The 24,215-nt window shown below is 43.1% G+C and overlaps 1 protein-coding gene across 2 annotated transcripts in view; it reads left to right on the plus strand.

The window, feature by feature from the left end:
- The window catches only part of LOC146798232 (endothelial PAS domain-containing protein 1-like), a 522,541-nt gene that overhangs the window by 231,863 nt on the left and 266,463 nt on the right, over positions 1-24,215 (plus strand). For both annotated transcript variants that reach the window (XM_085625511.1, XM_085625512.1), the window contains exons 4-5: positions 4,009-4,093; positions 4,349-4,455. In XM_085625511.1, the coding sequence (XP_085481637.1) occupies positions 4,009-4,093; positions 4,349-4,455 (192 nt within the window). The remainder of the gene's footprint in view (positions 1-4,008; positions 4,094-4,348; positions 4,456-24,215) is intronic.

Here is a 24,215-nt window from a genome sequence, read left to right on the forward strand (position 1 = left end):
GGGAACGTGTCCTTGGTACGGGGAGGTACAAGAATTTGGTGGGCGGCAGGTTACGGGCCGGAATTTTCCATGAGGAAACGCACCTCTATATTAGTGAAAGTCTGAGGCAGTTACATGTTCAGTCCGTAGGCGGCATCTAGCCGTTAGCAGTAAAGCTACTACTTATTCCAGGGAAGACAGACGCCATCTTGAAGGCGGAGAAGAACCGAGAGACAGATGCTTTCCTAGCAGAATAGCCAGAGAGGAGAGAGTAGCCGATAAGGAAGAGGTCCCAGTGACTCGGAGAAGGGTGATTCCAGGCGAGCCGAGACACAGACGAGAAGGGAACCTAGATGACCACTGAGTGCAGGCTACATACTACTAAGGTGATGTCGACCCTTTCTTATTAGAGTGTACAACTTAATCTTTCACTTTTCTTTGCAGGTTATGTGTTATATCGTAATGTTATGTGATTGTGTATGTAATGAGTAATAAAGTATCCAGTTTGTAGTGAACCAACATGTGCTGCGTGTTCTTGTATAAGAGGGTAGCCTATTCTTCTAGTCAGCTGCGGCTACATGAACAGATGTTAACCCTGATCAGGTAAGTGGTAACTGAATAAGGGAAAGAGGAGCCCCTCGAACCTGAGAACAGGCTATGCTCGAACTGGCAATCCTTGTGTGATCTGATGAATAGTGAGCCTGATTCCCTTTTTGTATGTTATGGTGATCATAGGATGAACTGTCGTATGAGACTGCCGTCTAGGTAGAGAGGTCTGGATTCGTATAGGATCGCGAGGCCGCCACTTGTGATACTGTCGTATGGGCAGAGAGGTCTGGATCCGTATGGGATCGCGAGGCCGCCGATTGTGCTGAGACTGCCGTCTGGGTAGAGAGGTCTGGGTTCGTATGGGACCGCGAGGCCGCCACTTGTGATACTGTCGTATGGGCAGAGAGGTCTGGATCCGTATGGGATCGCGAGGCCGCCGATTGTGCTGAGACTGCCGTCTGGGTAGAGAGGTCTGGGTTCGTATGGGACCGCGAGGCCGCCACTTGTGATACTGTCGTATGGGCAGAGAGGTCTGGATCCGTATGGGATCGCGAGGCCGCCGATTGTGCTGAGACTGCCGTCTGGGTAGAGAGGTCTGGATTCGTATGGAATCGCGAGGCCGCCACTTGTGATACTGTCATATGGGCAGAGAGGTCTGGATTCGTAGGGGATCGCGAGGCCGCCACTTGTGATACTGTCGTATGGGCAGAGAGGTCTGGATTCGTAGGGGATCGCGAGGCCGCCACTTATAAGAGGTCTTGGTATGCATAGTAGGAATCCCCTGTCCTTAGGTGGTAGATATATGTGGTTGCAGGATTGTAAATAGGTTCTAGGGAGGGGGTAACGTTCTGGCTGGGTTAGTGAGGCTCTGATGAGCGGGTTCTATCTGATCCGAAAACCCAAGCAGAACACTTACACACCATCTTACCCACCCATATAGCCACTCACACTGCCACTCATTCACCCATACAGCCACTGACATACCCACTCACCAATACACCCACTCACACAGCAACTCATTTACACACACAGCTACTCACACAGCTACTTATATACCCATATAGCCACTCACGCACCCATACACACAAGGATACATACAGTCACACAGCCACTAGAAGCAGTATCAGTCTGTAGCAGTGCACCTGGTATACTAATTTAACTTTTGTAGTGGGTCAGTATATTTTCTTTACAGTCATGAACTCTTAGAAAACACTCACACTCACTGTATGATGTCATCAGTGATGTCATTTGAGATGCCATCAGTTATATCACTGACAATGTCATCAGTGATGTAATATGGTAATTAACAAGCAGTGCACTGCAGTGGTGTAAGTTATAGTTTAGTTCAGGTAACTATCACTGCTGAATTTCAGTGGGTTTGTACAAGTGAAATCTAAGCCTAACTTTAACGTCCCTGTAACCTTTGGGTTTTTTTCAGTAAATATGTATGTGTTGGTATATATAGATATAGGTATATTTATGTGTTTGCAGATGTGCAGAGTGTAATATTCTATTTATTATCATTTGTTATTGTGGGAAGGGGCTATTACTCACAAGAGGTGAAACCCAGTGAGAAGTCACTATTCTAAAACTAAGGGGTTAATAGTATAGCAAGGGGTAAATATTCAGGCTCCTTCTAACATCCGGTTCACCCTAGCCAGGTAATATTGCAAGGGTTACCAGGAGCATATACTGTCTGTTACTCCTTGGCTCTTTAGAATCAGGGCAGCTTTGAAAAAGAAAGAGACCTAAGACATTGTGGTCAATAAAACAACACACTTTGTGAATTTTAAGTTGCAACCATTTCAAGAGGTATTGGAGAAGTATATCCCAATAGTTACAAAGTATTTGATTGTTGCTACCCCTTTCTCTCTCAGAATATACTTCATGAAGATTTAACATCTAAAGTTAATGGGCGAGATCAGCTTGCAGAATATGCATAAGGATCTTTAGTACGTTTGAGTATTAAAGCAAATATCAAAGTTTCAGACTTGGAAATTGTCTGAGGGTGGGGAATATCATTCATCACTCCTGTTAGTTTCCTCAACAGGTGAGAAACAAATGTTATATCTGACCCTACAGGATACCTGTTGTGCTTATGCTTTATATGGGCAGAAACACCTCCTGTTTGGCAATCAAGGCATCTAGGTTGTTCTCTCTCATCCACTAGACTTGTATTGTGACATATGATTGATCGTCCTGCCTTTTCAACTTGAGTAGGTTCAGCAATATATACCATTTGTTAGAACTGTGTAACACATTCTAATTTCTCATCCTCCTGACCTTTGCTTACCACTAGCAGTTGTCATTGTTTCCATAAATCCCTGCGCTTGCTAGCCAAAAGGCTCCAAGCCTTATTGCCCTGTTCATAATATTTCAGTTCTACTTTCGCTGGGTGGTAACTATCCCTTGGTGTCTCCAGTGTGCCTATATGCCCCCTCAGCTGTATCACCTTATCTTGCAGGGTTGAGTTAGCGTTCATTTATGCACAGCTTCTGCTGCCAGTAGTTCTCTCTTCAAATTCAATATGAGTGCTTGACTCATATTCTCGAGTCTCACTGCCTCAGCAATAAATTGTCCCATTTTCAACTCAAAGCACAGTTATTTCTTTACCCTGCGTCAGGGAGCAGATCCTTGCATTGTGTGCTTCCCAACACTCTTTGGACCCTCCAAATGTTTGATAGTACCTCAGTGTTTTTAGGTCTCGCCTGACCCAGCGCATGCGCTGGTCTGGCGAGACATTTTGTGAGGGCTCCAAAAAGTGCTACCATGGCCAGCCTAGAGCTACAGTGCATGTGCGCGGGCACGCGCGCCGCGCTTGATCGCGATTACTTTCACTTTCAGGGCCGCTTTGATGTTTGATCGCGATCACTTTCACTTTCGCGGCCGCATGGCCGCTTTGATGTTCTCCGTGAGCCAATGCTTCAATAGATTGCAGCAGTTAAAACAAGCATTGGCATAGCCAATAGGTCTTGCTTTTGGGACCTTATAAGTATTTAGTTATGCAACTGTTGCATGGCTAAACACTTATAAGGTCCCAAAGGCGAGACCTATTGGCTATGCCAATGCTTGTTTAAAACTGTGCTGGCTGACTGTGGTCTGCACCCAGACACTAATGGCTGCCCACCACGGTCCACTTGCACTATGATAGCAAAGGCCTGCATTTGTTATCATTGCATATACATTGTTCTCGCTGCAGATATATTGCTTGGCTCCTTACAGTGCTCCTGTAGCTGACTGTGCTGGTCTTTTTTTTGTACCTGCGGTGCCATCCTAGTTCTCCTACCCTCTTTTATTCTCTTTGCACCATGCTTGTCCCCAATATCACTGTTGTCAATATGGGCAGTGCAATATGGCATTGCTTGGGAAAGTCGCAATTTTTGCTTGAGCAGTCAGCAACAATTAGTCCGGCCTGATCAAATTCCAGTATGGTAAATACTTACAAGTGAACTCCTGGATTTCTGGTTTTGTTTCATGCAGGTCGACATGATTGGACAAAGTCTGTTTGAATACATCCATCCATGCGACGAGGAAGAGATCCGAGAACTTCTTCATTTCAAACATGGTAACTGTAGTTTAAAATCCTATTTCGCTCTGCCCTTTGCACCTGGGTGTTTTGCACCTTTTACTTCTAGTTGTCATGCAACTAAACAGTGTCGCTTCTGTGCTAACTGGAGAATAAAGGGGTAGGAAAGTTTGAGCAGCACATGCAGTACATGAAAGGCTATCCATGTGTTCACTTCGATACCAGCCTTCACATAAGAGCTCAGCTTATCTTTAGTTACAGGTAAATTCGTATTCCTCTGTTTCCTTTATCCAGGGATCTCCAGTAAGAAAGCCTGCAGCTCATGCGATTTTTTCACCAGAATGAAATGCTCTTGGGCCAGCCGGAATCGCAGTCCTAATCTCAAACCAACATCATGGAAAGTAAGAGACACCCGTTAATTCCTTGGCCTTTTGTACTAACTAGACCTATCATGCGCACCACCTAGAGTTAACTAATGTGTATGTATAAGCTGGGAGAACAGGAGAAGGGGACTTTTGGGACGAATAGACTACATGGGAAGAAAGACTCGAGAAAGTGTATTAAGTTTATATACCTGTGGGTTCCAGTCATTGTGTTCAGCATCCCTGTATCTTTTCTAGAATGACTTTCTCGACATCTAGACTCCCAGGCACGATCTCAAATATTCTTTCAGTTTCAACACCTGTCTCTTTAAAGACCTTGCATCTCCGCTCCTTGCCAGGGTCCTGCAAACCAAAGCTGGTCTCCCAGTTAAAAGTTAGGCATAGACAAATAAAAGGCCGGGGGAGGGGGGGTGGATGCAATGCCTGAAAGACCCCAGGAGAGAAACTTGAATTATATTAGTTGCGGAGATCATGTAAAGTGCTGTGCCATTCAGGTGGTCATCTTATCTAGCAGGCCACCTTGCACTGCAGTCGTGAAAGAAGGCAGAAGAATATGACAAAGGCCTGTGTGATTTGATCTGCAGCTCATAGGGAACGCTCCAATACAATTTGAGGAACCCATTTAAAAAGAGCCGGTTCAAATGGTACATAATTCTCAGTCACATTTTGCCAGTATCGTTTGACATCCGAATTCTTAAGGCTGGCCTGGCCATTGGTAAATACAACAGTAGGCTGAAAACTGCTTAGATCTGTCACTAATGCACGTCATCTTTTCCAAACCTTCCAGGGGTATGTTTTACCCTCTGGCTCGCCCATTACTATGAAAAAATCATTCTCAACTGTGCGCAGGCTTTAAAACGGTGCAATAACAATCCATCCTTAAAGGCTTATTGATTTTAACATATGTTCAGTATGGCACCCTCCAAATTCAATATTATCTTTACTATAGAAATCAATTGTTGAAGTTTCACTACGGGAGACACAGGGGCCCCTCTTCACATTCTGCAGAGGGGCCCCGTCATTTTATGTTACGCATTGCTGGTTGCATGTCAGAATCGTGAACACATATACTGTGCTAAAACAATATCATGAAGGTAAGTATATATAGGTAAGAATGGATTTACTATTCTTTACACCACATCTATGTGTCTATGTATGTTGCTTAAACGAATGCGCTTATACTCAACGCAGAGTATTAGGACAATTGTGTGGTCTTCACCATCCACTTAAAATATTGTTCAGCGTGGGTAGGAGCGAATCAAAATATTTGTATTTACCTCGTTAACGACATCACATAATAAACAGGCTAGGTGCTGGGTTTTTCATTTTATGCAGTAGTTTTCGCATTTTTAGGTCTGACGACAGTGCAGCTGTTATCAGACACTATGTGGTCATAAGAGAAAGAGCTTTAAGAAGCAGAACTGAAAGAGGGACGTAGGCCTCGCCCTTTTGTTGATTTACTATCCTGCAAGCTTTTGATTGGGAAGATAGTATGTACTTCCACTGAAAAGTAGTGCCTTTATTGCATTTTTGTCCTGTGGGAGAACTTATGCTTAATGCAATAGGCACAAGTTGGTTCCATTAACAAGCCAATGATCCACGCTAACGTCCTGGATGGTAAACTGGGAAAAGCTGGTGGCTTTACTTATTTATTGTGAAAAACAAATGTCAATGCAAATAGGCCTTTAAAGGTGGATTAATGTAGTGTTAACCTCTGCAGATACGTTATTTGTTACATAGTGGGTATTGATTACTCCCTCTGATAAACCCCCCGGAGGGGGGGGAGGTGTGGGAGAGATTTGCAGTGCTAGAATCCTTGTTAGGCCCTCTTAGGTAGAACTGTACACATATTAGTAATTTGATGACATTATGCTTGATGTTTTCTTGTAGGAAAACCTATGCTCAATAGTGTAGGCCAAAGTTGGGTATGGTTCAAGTTAATGATAGAGGCTATAAGCCTGATTGGTTCGTTGTGGAAGTTATTTCAGGTGCTATATGCTTGATCTGTTTATGTAAAGACAGAGGCAGTTGGCCTGAGTTATTTATTGTGAAAAGAATATGTTAAAGCCAATAGGACTTTGTTGCCTCTACACAATGCAACAATCATTTGACACCCTTCCCCATTAGATCTTTTGGAGATTGCACTTCCTCCTTACTACCTTGATATGGGCGGGAGGTAGAAGCAGAGTGGCGAGAAATCTCCTTGTATTCCCATTTGTAGAGGGCGGACTGGTAGTTCCCAACCTGGAATGGTACTAGTTGGCTTCATAGATCCAGCATGAATCACACTGGCTCGTGCCCGAGAGATGACGCACATGTTCCGTCACTTCTGCAGCTCCTGATGGTGGGTGGTTGCGATACGTCCCCTGTGCCATTGCTTTATAAACACACAGCCTCACCATGGGAAAGGACTGTAAAAGTAGTATTGGGGAGGGCTACTTTTGCCAGGGAGGTTAGCTTCTGGGACCTACCAGCATTCTGAGTTCTAGGGGACCCAGTGGATGGGACTGTCTGGAGAGAGGAAGGCTAGGGGACCCTCGGAGATTTATACCCTAGCCAAGAGTTCTTATCTTTTGAAGCAGCACAAGATCGTTATGGAGTAGAGCCTGGGCAGTTTTTAGACCACGCCGGTGTAGTGGCCACAGCTCAGGAAATATGGCCCATATCCGGTGGCACCGGCAACGTCGCTCACTTTCCATGGATTGCTGGAGCTGGGTGGGGGTCTCCACTAAGTCTCTAATTTCTACAGAGCCATGACGGCCGACTGTATGCATGTTCTGGGCCCTGATAGGGCAACCTGGGACAGTGGCTAGGGGACCCCATTGGAGGATGCACAGTGGAATAGGATATGCGCGTTGGTTCACTCCATCTCCTGCAATGCCAGGTTTAAGCTTAACCACTTCCATTTTTTTCTCCACACATATGTAACACCTCTGCACAAAATCAATCCCAGTAAACCCATCACCTGTCCTAGATGTTTAGCCCCCGTGGCCTCTTTTTTGCACCTGGTTTGGGATTGCCACGCGGATCATGCCTTCTGGTTGACTGTGGTGATGCAAGTGGCTGCTATGGTGAGGGTGCTGATCTCTGCAGATCCAGTTGTTTATCTGTTGGGTGATATCCGATGACAGAAGGGCAATAAAATGGAGTTTAAGTCCCTACACTTGTTACTACTTCTGGCAAATAGGAGGGCTACCATTACTTGGATGGCCCAGGCTGGCCCCAATGTAGCTAAGTGGCCGAATGGGCTGTGGCGGAGGAGGTATGACTACCAAATTGTAGACAGGATGATAAGGCAGAGGAGGACTTGGGAGCCTGGGAGGACCTCCTGGCCAAATGCATGGCCCCCAGGAGCTCACAGTCGCCTCCTTCAACTGTTGATAATGACTCTGCAGACAATGATATTTGAAGTTCTACCTCGCGGAAAAAGAGGAGTGTAATTTGGCTGTGATAATCCTGTATTAATCTATATCACGAACTGTACTGACTGCTCCTTTTTTCTCACATGATCAAAGGCGGCTCTTTGGATTTTGTACTTGTTACTCCTAACCTATTACAACCTATAAATGATGTCTATAGAAAAACAAAAAGCCAATAGGCCTTTAACGGTGGATTGTTGTTAAAGTGTTTAGGCCTGTAAGTAGAAACGCTGTTATATGAAATCTCGCTAATCAGTGCAGTATATATTGCTGAATTGAGAACTTTAGCTGCAACATGCATATTTAAAGATCTGCAAGAGAGAGATTTTTAGGGATCCACTAATTAACTGAACTTTAAATGTGAAGATTCAGTCAAAGCTGTTGGGTATTAAGGAGCCATAACTAGAGAAGTCCATAGCCATTGCAAAACATATTGAAAACACATCATTTTATGTTGAAGAACTAAATAAGGGGTGTACAGAATTAACAGTACTAAACAAAAGAGGTAGATCAATCCGCAATAAGGGACTAGTTTAAACCAGGAGTTTCACACAATAATGAGAATACGGCATGTTATAGGTGTGGCAGAATCAAGCACATGGCTACCTCCAGTTGTCGAGCTGTTAAAGTGAAGTGTTTCAAATGCTAAAAATTTGGTAACTTTTCTAGAGTGTGCAAAGCGGACAGAAGGGTATAAATATGGTGTGGGAACATGGCTCGGCAAGTGATAACAGGATCAGGGAATCGGAGTGCAGTGACGAAGTGGAGGTGTTGATTGTGTGTGATATGAATGAAGCACATAATACAGATGACAATGTGAAAAAAACACTTAGTACTGATATGAATGTAGTGGTGGAACCATACCGCCCACCTAAATGTGAGGTGAAAATTTGTAGAAAACCGGTCACAATGTGGGCTGACTCTTGTTCGCCTTATACACTTATAGATAGAGACAAATGGGAAAAGATGGATAAGGAGGATTTGGTAAAAAAACAAAGTAGCACCAGAGGAATATTGTGGGGCGAAATTATGTGTTATATGATGATTTCCTGCAGAATTATCCTTCAAAGGAAGGACAGCAGAAGGTTGTATCTATGTTGTGGAGAGAGGAAGGACATTATTGGGTTGGAGAGAGCAAATGGCACTGGGAATTACATTGGATCTCAATAGTGATTAACAGGTTCTAGCATTAGTGCAAGTGAAGCCTTGCGGTGGGTTTGAATGTTTCCCAATCAATTTAATAAAGATTTAGGATGTTTAAAGAAGTTGGGTCACAGGATTATTCAAAAGGAAACCGCAGTACCCATGGTGCATAAAGTATGGAGTGTGTCATTTGTTTGAGGGGTATGTTAAAAGAAGAATTAGAAAGATTTCAGGAAATAAATGTGATCAAGCCAATCGAGTCATCAAAGTGGTTAAGTCCCATAGTGATAGCCTGAAAATCTAATGGAATAATCAGAATGTGCATAGATCTTAGAGATTTGAACAAAAACATCTGGGTAGATTGGCATCCATTGTCAAATATAAATGAAATATTGACAAGTATGAGGGGTGGACAATAATATTCCACCATAGACTTGTCAAATGCATTTCATCAAATACTACTACATCCTCAGTACCAACACCTGACCTCATTCATGAACCAGGGGGGTTTAGGCAATGTAATGAACTTTCAGAATAATGTGCTGGGGTGGGGAGTGGAGAGAGAGGATAGACATTTGTGTTAGGTGTTTGAGATTTTGGAAAAGGCAGGGCTCATGGTAGAGAGTAAAAGTGCAGAATTTCTGTGAAGGAAGTGGAGCATCTAGGCCACAAGTTTCAGGTGAAGATATTAGACCAAAGATTACATTATTGAAAGGGCGTTGTGTCCACAAGACAAGGTTCAACCTAGGTCGTTCCTTAGCTTAGCAATAGATTATGCGAAGTTTGTGGATCATTTTGCCATCAGGGTGCAACCCATGAGAAAACTAACGAGGAAATGGGTGCGGTACTATTGGACACCCGAATGTCAAAACTCATTTGGCGATTTAAAGAATTGTATTGTGCAAGCGGTGGAGTTGAAATCTGTGGACTTGAAAAACTGTAGTATTGTATGCAGTGATGCTAGTATGTACGGGCTAGGTTCTGTCCTCATGCAAGTAGAGAAGGGACAAGAGAGGATTGTGATTTGCCCCCCAAACCCTTAGAGATGGATAGAAGAACTACTCTACTACAGAAAAAGAAGCACTAGCTTGTTGCTGAGGGGGTTAACACTTTTGGAATTATGTGTGGTGAAAAGAATTTGAGTTCAGGACGGACCATAAAGGTTGCAGGTTGGGCCACGCCCCTAATCGTAAAATAGATTTATAGATTACAGGCGTTTGTGTTCAACGTTTGCTATGTTCCTGGTGTGAAAAATGTTAATGACAACTGTTAGTTTCCGCAGCCAATGCCCGCTGAGGCAGCTGATGAGGAAGATAATTGGGTGGGAGCTGATGTGGAGAGCTCTAGATAAAAAGCTAACACTGAGGAAGATTGGAAACAAGCCTTAGAGATAGATGAGGAGATGCAGAAAATTGTGGTGCTTTAGCCGCAAGATAGGACCGAGAAGCAGGATCTGGAGTATAAGCTTGTTTAGTCTGAGTGATAGTTCTTCAATGGTATTGTCAGGCATGGTGACAAATTGTTAGTACCAAGAGCCTTGAGACAAAGATTGATGGTGCCATTACATGAGGGGCACGGTGGCATGTCCTCCATGAAAAGAAAGGTGAGACAGAATGTTTGGTAGCTGGGTATGGATTGAGTTGTTGAGAGATTTTTGAGAGGATATTTAGCAGGTGCCTGCAGTAACAAAAGTCATGTGTGTAGGGAAACTACTGTCATTCTTCTAGAACTTCAGGAGAGGGCATAACAGAAGGTAGCAATGGATATATGTGGCCAATTTAAATTAAAGGGAAGCAGAAGGATGTACGCCATAGTGCTTACGGACTAGTTTTCAAACTGGCCTGAAGTGGCCTTAGTGAGTGAGGTGAAATCAAAGGTGATAGTAGAATTTTGTGAGGAAGTTTTTCGCAGAGAAGAATACCCAAGGGAAGTCATTACCGATAACAGCCCACAGTTTGTATCTGGTGAATTTGAAGATTACCTTATGATGAATGGAGTAAACCATAGGACAACTGCAGTAGATCATCCCTGGGAAAACAAGGTCTTGTGAAAGAGTTTGATAGGGTGTTGGACGAGAATGCACAGTTGGCAGTTCAAAACGGTCTTGATTGGAAGTGTGGGATAATAAACTTTGGTTTCGAGCAAAAGAATCACACCACTTTTCACCACAAATGCATCCCCCATTCAGTTGTAGTGGGGTCATATGCCATGCTTCAAAGCAGTACTCAATTGTATGTGTAAAGGAAAAACATCGGGGGTTGATGTAGCCAAGATGCAACATACCGTACGAGAAAAACAGAGGAAGTATGGAGATGACCACTGGGAATAAAAAAACATTGGAATTGAATGCCAGGGATTCGGTGCGTGCAGGACTATTGGGTGGTGTGAAGAAGGATACATCAAAATGGTCTGTGCCCAGAAAGATAGCAGATGCCAGTAGATTTACGGAAGTTTTAGAAGATGGAAAGAAATGGAATGTGAGTAATGTGGTCAAATGTAATGATGGGGAGGTTTTGAGGTCGGAGGGAGTGCAGACATCTGTAAGAAAATCTAATGTAATCAACTCATGCCGCAGGAAGGGATGTGTGAAAGAGGTGTTCTCCAAAATAGAATACCTATACAATTAACAGATTAGGTTCTGTTTAAGTGAGTAACCAATGCATGTGTTTTTGGGAAGTGAGCATTGTATCCAGCCATGGTCAGCATTGAACTGTATGTGATGGTGTTCACAGTATTTTGTGAATTAATGTATTTGTTAATTAATGGGTGGGGGTTGGGTGGGGGTGAGGGTGTGTGTGTGTATTTTTTTCTTGGTTTTTGTTTTCATTATTTTAGTGTTGATTTCATTTTTAGTTTATTCAATATTTGAGGTAATGGGATGTATTGTATTCCTGATATGTAGAACCAGTTCCATTCTAGAATTGGCAGGTTGTGAGCTCTGAGAAAGTTCTTTGTGGCAGTTGCTGTTTGGAGTTGCCCTAGCTGATTGCTACATTTCCACTGGATAAATAAAATGACTTTGCTTTCCTTCTCCGTGTATAGATCCTCATTTCAGCTACATATATTAGACATGTGGAGGCCTAGAATGACTTACCACCACTGTGATCGCTAACAGGATACCACAAAGGCAATGATACATGCAACATATTATGCTTTACGCACTCTTCAGCCATTGCTTGGTTCGAGTGTAATGCACATTCTGCCTCCTCCATCAAAAGCATGGAGCAATGGGTCAGTCCACCTAAGCCATTGGCTCTATTGCCCTGTGAGTAATGCATTTTTACTGATCACATATGCTCATCCACCTTAAACTGAATGTTCTTCTGTGACATTACTGGTGGACCAGTCCTTTACTTTTCCATTTTCTCTGTTATAGGTCTCCCTTCATATGGTTCCTTTATTCCCTTTTTTGCCCTCCTAGAAGCTCCTCAGAGAGCTTGACGGGCCCACTTACTAGAAGATCATTTTTTCTGCTGAGGGCTGTTTTCCGTCGCGCCACTGCTTCTAAAATGTCAAACACTGAGGAATGTTATTGTCCACAGTGTGTAATTATTTTACTGTTCCAAGATGACAGCTGCATTAGAAGCAACATGTCAGTAATCTTAAATCACTACAACAAGGATAGAGTATGGACAGTACCATTCAAAGATGGCTGACCCGTGCAATGTACCTATCTTCAAATGGTGTTGTGATTTGTATGTCAATGTTGGACTTGGCCCTTTTTGCAGGGTGATCCCTGAAACTTTTTGCCTCCCTCCTGTATTTTTTCTGACCTGTTGTTGGCATTTTTATGACTCTGGGCACTTTACCACTGCTGATCAGTGCTAAAGTGCATATGCTTTCCCTATTGTTAAATTGATGTATTGATTAGTGACTCCATGATTGGGTTATTTGATTTACTTGTCAGGCCCTGGTAGAGTGCACCATGTGTGTCCAGGGCTTGTAAATCAAATGCTGCTGGTGGGCTTGCAGCACTGGTTGTGCCACCCGCAGAAGCAGCTTGTAAAGTGTGTCTCAGGCCTGCCATTGCAGAGCCTGTGTGCAGTGTCTGAATGCCAGGTCGACCTGGCAAGTGCACCCACTTGCCAGTCCCTTAACCTTCCCTTATCTTCATATCCGACACCCCTAAGGTAGGCCCAAGGGCAGGGTGCATTGTAAGTATAAGGTATGACATGCCCTGGTGTGTGTCACATATCCTAATAGTGAATTACAGCCATTTTCGTTTTTCGCTATTGCAAGGCTACCTGTTCCCCATAGGCCAGAATGGGCAGTTTGATTATGACATCCTATAATCCTAACTGACCCAGGGAACATGGTAGAAATTCGAGTTTAGTATGCTTGAACTCAAAATGAGAAAATACATCTTTTAGTGAAGTTGGTTTTAACATTCTGTGTTTGAAAATACCACTTTTAGAAAGTAGGTATTTTCTTGCTTAACTGTCCAAGCCTGCCTCTGCTAGGTTGTGTATTGTGTGTCTGGTTTTGTGAGTGACAGGGGCTGGGGGATTCCAGGAGACAGGGTGAGTCAGCACAAGAGAGATCTGCATGTGGATTGATGGGAGCAGTTGCACCTGGGTCTGAATAGGACTGTGCCTTCCCTCCACAATGCTGGCTCCACATCCTGTGGTGCTTCTGATGTCCCTGGCCTACACTGTCAAAGGAAAGAAGGAGTCATGTAAACAAAGTGCTCCAGGACTGACCAGAACTGGTTTGGACTAGGCAAAGGCCTCTCTGCCTTCAGAGGACAAAAGATTTAGTAGTATAAATATGGGGACCAAGACCCCAAGACTTTAGATCACTTCTGGAACAAGACGAACCTCTGCCAAGGAGAAGAACCAAGGAAGCTGTAGGAGTTGGACTGCCCCCCTGCCAGTGTGCTGTGTTGGCCTGTAGTGGTGTCTTTCCTTGCCAAGGAGAGGAGAAGAAACTTTTAAAGAATTTTCATCATCTTGCAGAATATTACTCCAAGGGCTTGATTTGAGCTTGCCTCCTGACCGAAGTCTCAGGGATACCAGACTTCACTCTTTCTGTTTGCCTGCATCTGGAACTTGATGTTCTAGGGCTACATAAGGAATCTGCAACACCAACGCCGGCAATCGACGGCGTAATCTGCAACGAAGCCGTGAGCGCTGCTCCGACTTGCATCGTAGACCCGACGCCGGCCGCCGTGCCACATCGATGCCAGCGAACGACATCGTAAGCCTGCCATAGCCGTGAGCGCTGCTCCGACTTGCGACGCCGGCCCGACGCCTGCTGCTGTGCCGCATCAACTCCGAAGCCGACATCATCGCGGAGTCGATCATCGACGTGGGTGGTCAAGAATCCATCGACATCGTGACATCGTACAGAACTGTGGTTTCGGCGCCATTGTGACGTTACCACCTCTCCGGTCAGGAACGACACCTCCCCTGCCTGCGCCAGCATCCAGGTCCCGACGCATCATCTCCCCGAAGCAAGGAACCGACGCCGCAACGCGCCAACGACGCTGCATTGCCCCGACGCCGTGAGCTGTCTTTGTCTCCGGACCTGACGCCATGCACTTCGTGGTCGGCGCCGTACTTTGGGATTTCTTTGACCTTGACATCGTGATAACTCCAGTTGGGGGTTAGCTGTTGCTAAAGACTGCTTTTTAAGTGAATAACCTATTTTTGAACTATTTCTACTATCTTTAAGCCAATCTTAAGTACAGTATTGTGGATTTTTGTCGTTTGTGGTCTTGTGTTAAGTCTATATAAAGAATACTTATTTTTATAAAACCTGTGTGGTGTCCATCTGTAGTGTTTTCACTGAATTACTGTATGTGTTCACAAATGCTTAACACACTGCCTCTGAGATAAGCCTGTCTGCTCGTGCCAAGCTACCAAGGGGGTGAGCAGGGGTTATCCAGTAGTGTAATCCCCTTTTCCTGACTTAGAAGCAAGGGTCCCTATTTGGTCAATGGTACCTACCTCTGCCAACTAGAGACCCCCAGTTCTAACATTGGTGGTCAGCGGTGAAGATTTGGACCTGCATTTGGGGAGGCCATGTTGGGACATTAAAACATTGATACACTATCCCTTTCCGCTTTCCATGATAGCCACACCCTGCCATGTTTCATTATTTATTTTTCATTGCAAACTTATGCCTACCATGCTAAGGCACAAGCATTTATTTCTTTTTTCTACCTTTATTCTTTTCATTTATCTTGCATATGCACATTGTTTGCATTTCATTGTGATTGGGTGAGTGGGTGAATGCAGGAATGTGTCAGTGGGTGGATACATGGTCGCATGAATGCAAGGATGAGTGACACGTTGCATGCATGTTTGATTACTGAATGCCTAATCTTACCAGTTTCAGTTATAAGCCAGCCCTATTAGAATTGCCAATGCCTGCTTATTAGGAGGCGTAATTGACTCACATGTTATACTAGGACTTTATCAAAAGAAGCAATGTCTGCATTATGTGGAATAATGTTTCAGTCAGAACATGGTCGGGTTCAAATGGCTTCTTTGTTCAGTCATAGTTTTTTTTATTTCAAGAGAATTTTATTATTTTAAAGGAGCAAATAAGGACATAATATACAGGCAAAAGTGATACAATTGATATCAGACAAGGATAAATAATATGATAAAATGAAATTAAATAAGAAGAAATATAACATTAACATTCATTAATCTGCAGATATCATATAAATAAATTAATTAAGGAAGAAAAAATTGATATCCTGCAGAAGTAATTATCAAAAGTATCACCAACCGATAGCAAAATATGGATGAGAGGAAGAAAGAAAGGAAAGAAGAAAAGGCGGAGAGAATAGGAAAGAGATGAAGAATGAGAAAGAAAGACAGGGAGGAGTGAAGGAAGAGGAGAAGATTTACAAAGGATTCATCCAACACACAGGACAACAATAACCAGACAACATTAACCAGACAAATCAAAAGGATATTGATCCACCAACCCCTCCGAGGCCAAGTCCATATACGTATCTAAAGCTTTCCAAACACCAGCAGATATAGAAGGAGAGAGATGAGCATGATCCAGTGACGTGTGAGCACTTCGTAAAAAGGAAACACAAGCCCACCAAGTATGGTAAGAAACTGAAGAGAACGATTTCCACTCCATAAGAATTACTTTGACTGCAATAGTCAATAAAAGATCCAGCAATTGTAATTAAAAGGGATCTAAAGGCAGAGGGACCTGGGCCGCCAACGGACCTAAAAGAATTAAAGGAAAAGAAAGTTGAAACTCAATATTAAAGATAATCATAAGGGGGGGAGGAGCCAAGATGGCGACCGGAGCAGACGCTTGAGCGCCCGGCTCCGTCGGTCCGTGGCCTCGGACTACTATCCTGATGCCCATCCTCGCCGATTCTCGAGGTGCACCGTGTGCGAAGACGCGCTGACCGCGCTGCTGCTTTCCCGGAGTCTCAACCCGCCCGGATGCCCGAGTTCTGGGTGCTTTTGTCCTCGGCACTGAAACCCTGCGCCCTTATGGCCTTTGCCGGCCTCCTGGAAGCTCCGCAGTTACCGGACCAGCTAGCGCTAACCTGAGCCCCGCGGTCCCGATCTCGCCTCGCACCATGGATCGTTGCCGGATGAGCCCGGGGAGAGACGGCCGGACACCTTCTGCACCCTGTGCCTGATGGGCTGGAGCTGTGGGGTGGGCCCCGGTGCGGTGGGTCTCCTGCCCCGCTCTGAGGACCGAGCTGTGGGAGGCTGCTGCCCCCTTTGCCTATTGCCTAGCCAGCGGCGAGGGGGACCGGCGAGAAGAGAAGCGACTGTCGGCCTTTCCTGTTGCGGCGTAGACCTGAGGGGAATTGACCCCTTGCCACGACCCCCCCCCCCTGGCCATTGCAACGTATAGCGGCAAAACATGGCGCTGAGTGCCTGCTCGCGGCTGGGGGGTGATACTCCGGTCTCGCCCCCTGCCCACTTCGCCCTCCCTCTTCCGGACACCACCTCCACAGTGCCGTCCCGGATTGCTGCCGATGTTGGGGCCCAGCTTCCGCTGACATGCGGCTCCGTTCTGGCTGTCCTGCGGGACTTTCAACTACAGATGTGCGCTGGCCTGCAGGCGCTGAGTGAGCGGTTTGACCCCATACTGTCGGCTGCGGGTCGTGAGCGCACTGTTTGTCATCCACGGGGCGTGGGTCTCCCGGTGCTCTTGTCCTCTTGCGGGGACGCAACGGCGGTGTATGATTGTGCTACACTGGTGCCTTCATCTAGCGCTCCCGGCGCCCAGGGTCCACCGCTCTCCACCTCAACTGCGGATACTTTGTCCCCCTGGTCATGGCTGCCTGCTTCATTGTTCCCTGCCTCACCGCGTTCGCGAGGCTATCCTGCTGAGCGATACCTGACGGCTTCGAGGGACCGTCCGCGGTGGCCCACTGCTGCCTTTTTGTGGAACTCCTGTACCTTACTTGCCAGGTTTGGATTTTATGTGGTGCAACGAGGGACCTCAAGCGATGGTCAGTGGCCATTTCGTGATCCTACTTCACCATCCTCTCACAAGCGGCCATCTTGTCTTTGTCTGCTCGGGACACGGGGCCTTCACGCAGGAGCTGGTTTAATCCCAAGCCCGCGATCGGGCCAGGGCTAGACTGACTTCTATCGCTATGGTTTATGGACGGGCTGGCCTGGGACTGGAACTGTATGTATGTTTTGCGCGCACTCGTCGCGACTTGTATCCCTTCGCTTAAACTGTGGTGCCATGGTATCTTTGCATGCCGTTTTTTGGAGTAGAGGGCTCTCAGTGTGTGGGGGCCATAACTGGCTGATGGTTCGGGGCGCTCTGGTGTCCAGTGGGCTCCTCCCCACCTTCTTTTCTGTTTTCTTCCCTTCTTTACTCTGTTCCTACTTTCTCTTTTCTCTATATTTCGGGTTCATTGGGCGACAGGCACTATGCTGGGGGGGGGGTAGGCCGTAGCCTCCGCATTGGTGTAGGGTGGGGGGGTAATACTCTGTTCTCAATTAGTTCTATGGGCCTTTCTTCTTTTATGTCTCTGTGCTCTACTTTCTTCGATTCGGGGTCCGGGTGTGGGGTGGATCGAGTGGGGGCGGCTCTGGAGGGGCGCGTACTTGCTCATGTGACTATCCTGATATATCTCTGCACCGCCTCACTGTTTGAGATTTTACTTCCATTGTTGTTCTTACTGATGTTGCTGCTCGCCCGTGTGGTGAAGCTATCTTGCGGACTCGAATCTCCTTTGCTCTTATCCTTCATTGACTTTTTTCTCTGATAAAATCATCAAAAACTTAAAATTAACCTTCACCTCTCCTTCCCCGGGTTTCAAAGATATCTCCAGTATGTGACTCATAACCTGTTGTTAATCCTGACCGTTGATGCACGGGGGCTGTAATGTGGGTATCAGTGCTTTACTGTATCGTGGCCGGCCTGACGGTTGTAGGCCCGTATTTGTTCTTTTAAGATGCACGAATAAAGGTTTTTAAAAAAAAAAAAAAAAATAAAAAAAAAAAAAGATAATCATAAGGTGTTTGTGAATTAAATCCCAAAAGGGTTGGAGAAGGGAACACTCAAAGAACATATGTTGAAAGTCGCCTGGTACAAGACCACAACTCCAACACAGATTGTCTTCTTTGAGATTTAGTGAATACAAACGAATGGGAGTCCAGTGAAGAAGATTAATAGAGAAAAACTTAGACTGCATTAATGAGGGGGCGATTTTATTACGAAGAGAAAGTTTACCAATATCTTGCCATGTGTCTGAAGAGATATGATCGGTAACACTATGATCAAAATGATGTAGCCATTTTTGCTGTGCAACAGTATGGGAAGGAAGTGTAGAGGACGATAAGAATTTGTAAATCCTAGACGCTACATGACCAGTCCTGATCCATAATTGAAGCAGCGTAATCGTAGGGGAAGAAGGATGAAGGTGCACTTTAGCAAGTGCTACCTTTATCTTAAGAAAGGTATAAAAGTCTAAGTTAGAGAGGGAAAATTGTGGAGCTAGGGAGGAGAAAGGGAAAGGATCATTATTGGAGTCATAGAGATGTTTAACAAGTGAGATACCTTTCCCAGCCCAATAAGACATCAAATCTGGATCAATATTAATTTTGATTTTAGAATTCCGCCAAATAGACGACCATCTAGTTTTATGCAGTGGAATTGCCACTTTCTTATCCACCTTGCGAACTGCAGCAATAGTGTCTAAAATAATAGATCGAGAAAATGGAATAGAAAGGGTATTCGTGGATAAAAAAGAGGCAGTCGGCAGAGGGGAGGCTAATTCTTGTTCTATTAGCAACCAAGATGGAACATGAGTAGAGGGAGAAGAAAACCAGAGAGCACCCTGAGACGCCAGAAAGGCAGTTTGATATTTCTCCCAATCAGGAAGATTACAGCCACCGATATCGTAAGATTTCCGTAAGAATTTATAAGCAATTCTAGCCCTTTTGTCATTCCATAGAAATTTGGAGGTGAGTAAATCAAATTCGTGAAAGAAGGAATCAGAGAGCTTAACCAGCAGCATAGAGGAAACAAAATTAACAATAGGTGTTATCATCATTTTAAGAGTCTGCAATCGACCCCACCAGGAAATATGCTTCGGAGACCAAGTTTCTAAAAGACGTAGCACCTTAAGAATAGTTTGAGATTCATTATAAGTAGCCGTAGCATAAAGGGTGGAACAAAAATAAATACCCAGATATTTTAGTTGTTTAGATTGCCACTTAAAACCCGCCGAACCCATATGAGAACAGAAACAGTACGCATTTAAGGGGAACATCTCTGTCTTATCTTTGTTCAGGGTATATCCTGAAACCCTTGAGAAAAGAGAAATCGTATCAGAGATAGCAGGAATGGCCAGTGCAATATCGTCAGAAAAAATAAGAACATCATCCGCATAAGCAGCTGTTTTTATCTGATGAGACCCAAAAGAGAAACCCTTAATGTCTGGATGTAAGTCAATCATTCTGAGAAGAGGATTAATGGATAACAAAAATAAAAGAGGAGACAAGGGACATCCTTGCCTAGTACCCTGGCGAAGGTTAAAAAAGGACGACGTAGCTCCATTTACTCGTATGTTAGCTCTGGGTCGGGAATAAAGAGACATAACCATACGGATAAAAGAATCACCAAGATTATGTGCACATAAAACAGCTCGTAGAAAAGGCCAAGAGACCTTATCAAAGGCCTTTTCAGCATCAAGGGCCAAGGCCGCCGCCGGAAGATTGGATCGCTTGGCTGAACCGAGAATGTGACAAAAAGTACGGATATTATCACGCGCAAGACGACCCTTAACAAAACCTGTTTGGGAAGGATGAACCAAATGAGGAATAAAGGATTCTAAACGTTTAGCCAAGATTTTAGCAAAAATCTTAGCTTCCATATTAAGAAGAGAAATAGGGCGAAAATTTTTGGGGTCCGAATGATCTTTTCCTTCTTTGGGGATTACTACAATAGTAGCATCAGCAGCAGAACCAGACACGGAACCATCTTTAATAAACGCATCAAAGACGGATTGAAGTTGCGGCACAATCACAGACAGAAAGGTTTTATAAAACAAAATAGGATATCCATCAGGACCTGGAGCTTTACCGGAGCGAGTAGCTTTAATCGCAGAAATAATTTCGTCAGAGGTAATCGGGCCATTCAAAGAGTTATTATCTTCCTCCGATACAGTTTTCACAGGAACTGTCATTAAGAACTCCTGGCATTGTTCAAAAGAAGATTGAGTAGAGGGGGTATATAAATTATTATAAAAATCTCGAAAGACCTTAAGAATTTCTTCAGACTGAAATTTTTTCTTACCCAGATGGTCATTAATAGAAGAGATTTGGGAAGATTTATAAGAAGATTCCTGGAACTTTAATGTAGCCGCAAGCATCTTGCCAGCACGATTTTTTAACAACAACTTCTTAGATTTCTGAGCCTGAAGACCTATATGAGCTCTCTTAGTGACTATAGTATTGTATGTATATTTTAAATTCTTAATAGACTGTAGACAAGATTTATCTTTAGATTGTCGAAAAAGAGATTCCTGACTTTTTATCTCAGCTGCTAAATCCGTGAGTTCCTTTCTAATGGCAGCGTTTCTCCTTGACATACATTTGATGACCTGACCACGGAAAGTACATTTAAAAGAGTCCCAGAGAACAACAGGGGAATCGACTGAACCAACATTCTCAAGGAAAAACGTCTCAATATCATTGGAAAACTCTCGAACCTGGGAATCATCATGTAAGATTTCTGTGTTTAATCTCCAAGACCGAGATCTCGCTCTAGGGGCAAAAGTCAAAAGTGTGAAAGTCACCGCGGCATGATCTGAAATTAAAATAGGATGAATAAGCGGAGATGAGGAAGATTGAACAAGATAGGAGTGAACCAAAAGATAATCAATGCGTGAAAAAGACGAATGGGGGGAAGAAAAAAAGGAAAAATCACTGCCAGTGGGATTATGAAGACGCCAGACATCCTGAAGATGAATAAGAGAGCACATATTAATCATTTGTTTATGTGAATTAGGGGGACGAAAATTAAAGGCAGAATTCCTATCTAGGATGGGATCCATTGGTAAATTAAAGTCTCCACCTACAATAAGATTACCAGAATGAGGTGTGAGATTTAGCTTTTTGGTGATTGCTTTCCAAAAAGACGGATCATCCTTGTTAGGGGCATAAATATTCATGACAAAGAGATCAACATTACCATCAGACAACTTAGATAGTAACCAACGTCCCTCTGTATCCTGTTCAGAGGAAACAATAGACAAACCAGAATGTTTAGAAACTAAGGTAATTACCACATTTCTTTTGCCACAAGCATCTGAACAAGCAACATCAGAAACCCATTCTTTCTTCAAAAATAGCGCCTCTCTGGCGGAGACCTTCGTCTCTTGAAAAAGGACTAGATCCGAAGAAAGAGATTTGCAGTAGTCTAATATCTTTGACCTTTTTACTGGGTGATTTAACCCTTTCACATTAAGGGAAAGTATATTCAATCCAGTCATAGAACCAATAATAGGGAAAAATGATGCACCATATATAATATAGGATATACAGTGACCATAAAAAGGCACCTCCACACACTAGACAACAACACGAAACAGGGAGAATCCAAGGAGGAAATCCGAAGAAAAAAGGAGAAAGAAGAGGAAAAAGAAAGAAGGAAAGTGTAAAGAAGAAGAAAAAGAAGAACCAACAAGGAAGGTCTGAAAGAGACCAAATTCATACCAGGGGGAACATGGAAAGATGAGCAAGGGGACCATCACGAGGAATAAATACAATCAGCATAAAGGGCCCCAATACAAAACATAACCGATTATACTTAATTAAGAAAAAAGAAATATCTGAAATATGAACTAGAATTAATTGTAATATTCAAAAACAATTCATCATGTAAGACTATAAAGGAGACATGTACATGCCAAATTGATAAAAAGGTAACATGTAAAAGTATATCATAAAGGAATGGAGAAAGTAGAAGAGAGAAAGATAGCTAATGCTACAAATGGAGAAATGAGGAAAAATAAGCCAATAACTATCTCTAATATTAGGTAGAGTGAAACCAAAGCAGACACCATGAAGAGCCGTAGAGAAAAAAGAGAAAGAAATATATTTCCAAAGAAGACTATAAGATAAAATATGAAGAGAATAAATGAGACATAATAGATAGAGGCATAAAATAGCTGAACCGTTATAACACTCAATAAAGCCCTATGGCAGATAAATAGAAGAAACCAGAATATATTTAAATATGTAAAATCTAAAGATAGACATCTAATTGACTATCCACAAATATATAAACTTATTATACTAATGCAAGTCAAAGAGGCATGAGTATCGTAAATATATAACTATAGAAGTAAAAAACATGAGACTAAAAGTGCAATATAAATATATTAACTTAGAACTAGTAGAGAAAGGCAGTTAATAAAAATAAGAAAACAAAACAATCAATGATATAACCATAAAATAGATATAAAAATTAGCTATACAGAAAGTAGAATTAACTCTATTTATAGCAATTAATAAGCGTCTATGAGGCAATCTATGTAACCAATCCATAAAAAATAATCAATGAAGCCCTATGGAAGATAAATAGTCTTTAAAAATGTATATCAAAAGATAGGCATCTAGTTAACTGTCCACAAATATATAAACTTGTTATACTAATTTAATTTAAAGAAGTAAGAATATCGTACATATATAACCATAGAAGTAAAAACACATGAGAATATAAAGTGCAATATAAATATAGTAATTTAGAGCTAGTAAAGAGAGGCAGTTAAGAATAATAAGTAAACAAACCAATCAATGATATAACAATAAAATAGATATAACAATTAACTGTACAGAAATTAAAATTAACTCTGTATATAGCAATTAATAAATGTCTATGAGCAATTTATGTAACCAATCCAGAAAATAATACAGATAATAATCAAAGGCGTACTCCATAGAGACAAAACAACAAGAGAAAAACAACACTCGAAAAGACCAAATAAAAGTACGGCAATGGAAGTAACATTAATTGGGGTCAGTAAGAAAGGAAGAACAAAAAACAGAGACAAGACCAAGTCACACACAAAAATTCTAAGGAAATAAAAGAAGTCATAAAGTGAGGTAAAAAAGATCCGGAACCTGCCATGGACAAAAAGCAAGAAAGGAAGAAAAAGATTGATAAGCACAAAAAAGAAAAACAACGAGCAAGAGAGAGGACACCCTATAAAGAAAACAATACCAAGAAAGATTAGAAAATACAAAAAATAAATATATCAGAGATAGTAGTTCACTACAACATAAAGATATGAAGGTAGAACAGATAAGGAAAAGGAGAAAAGAAACACAGCCCATCACATAACTTACAAAGGCACGCACGAAAAAAACAACAAACGCACACCAACAACAGTGGGCAATAAGACCACCACGCAGATCTAAAAAAGACAAACTTAATAGATCTGGAAAAGAGAAAACACAATGCAGTTATATGAAACCACATCAGGTGCCAGAGGAACCAGGATCCCGTGAGGCTTCCATTTGAAGATCCATCTGCAACTCCATCTGAAACTCCATCTGATTATCCAAAAACGAAGCCAAATCAGCAGGTTCATCGAAGATTCTGGAACGACCTTTGAAGGTAATGCGGAATTTTGAAGGACCAGAAAAAGAGAAGGGGATATTCATCTCAGAGAGACGCTTCCGGAGATTAAGAAAGCCTTTCCTCCTTATTACCGTGTCTCTGGCAAAGTCCTGAGAAATTGAAATGCGATGG

Source organism: Triturus cristatus, chromosome 9, assembly GCF_964204655.1.
Source record: "Triturus cristatus chromosome 9, aTriCri1.1, whole genome shotgun sequence".
In the NCBI taxonomy this organism is placed as follows: domain Eukaryota; kingdom Metazoa; phylum Chordata; class Amphibia; order Caudata; family Salamandridae; genus Triturus; species Triturus cristatus.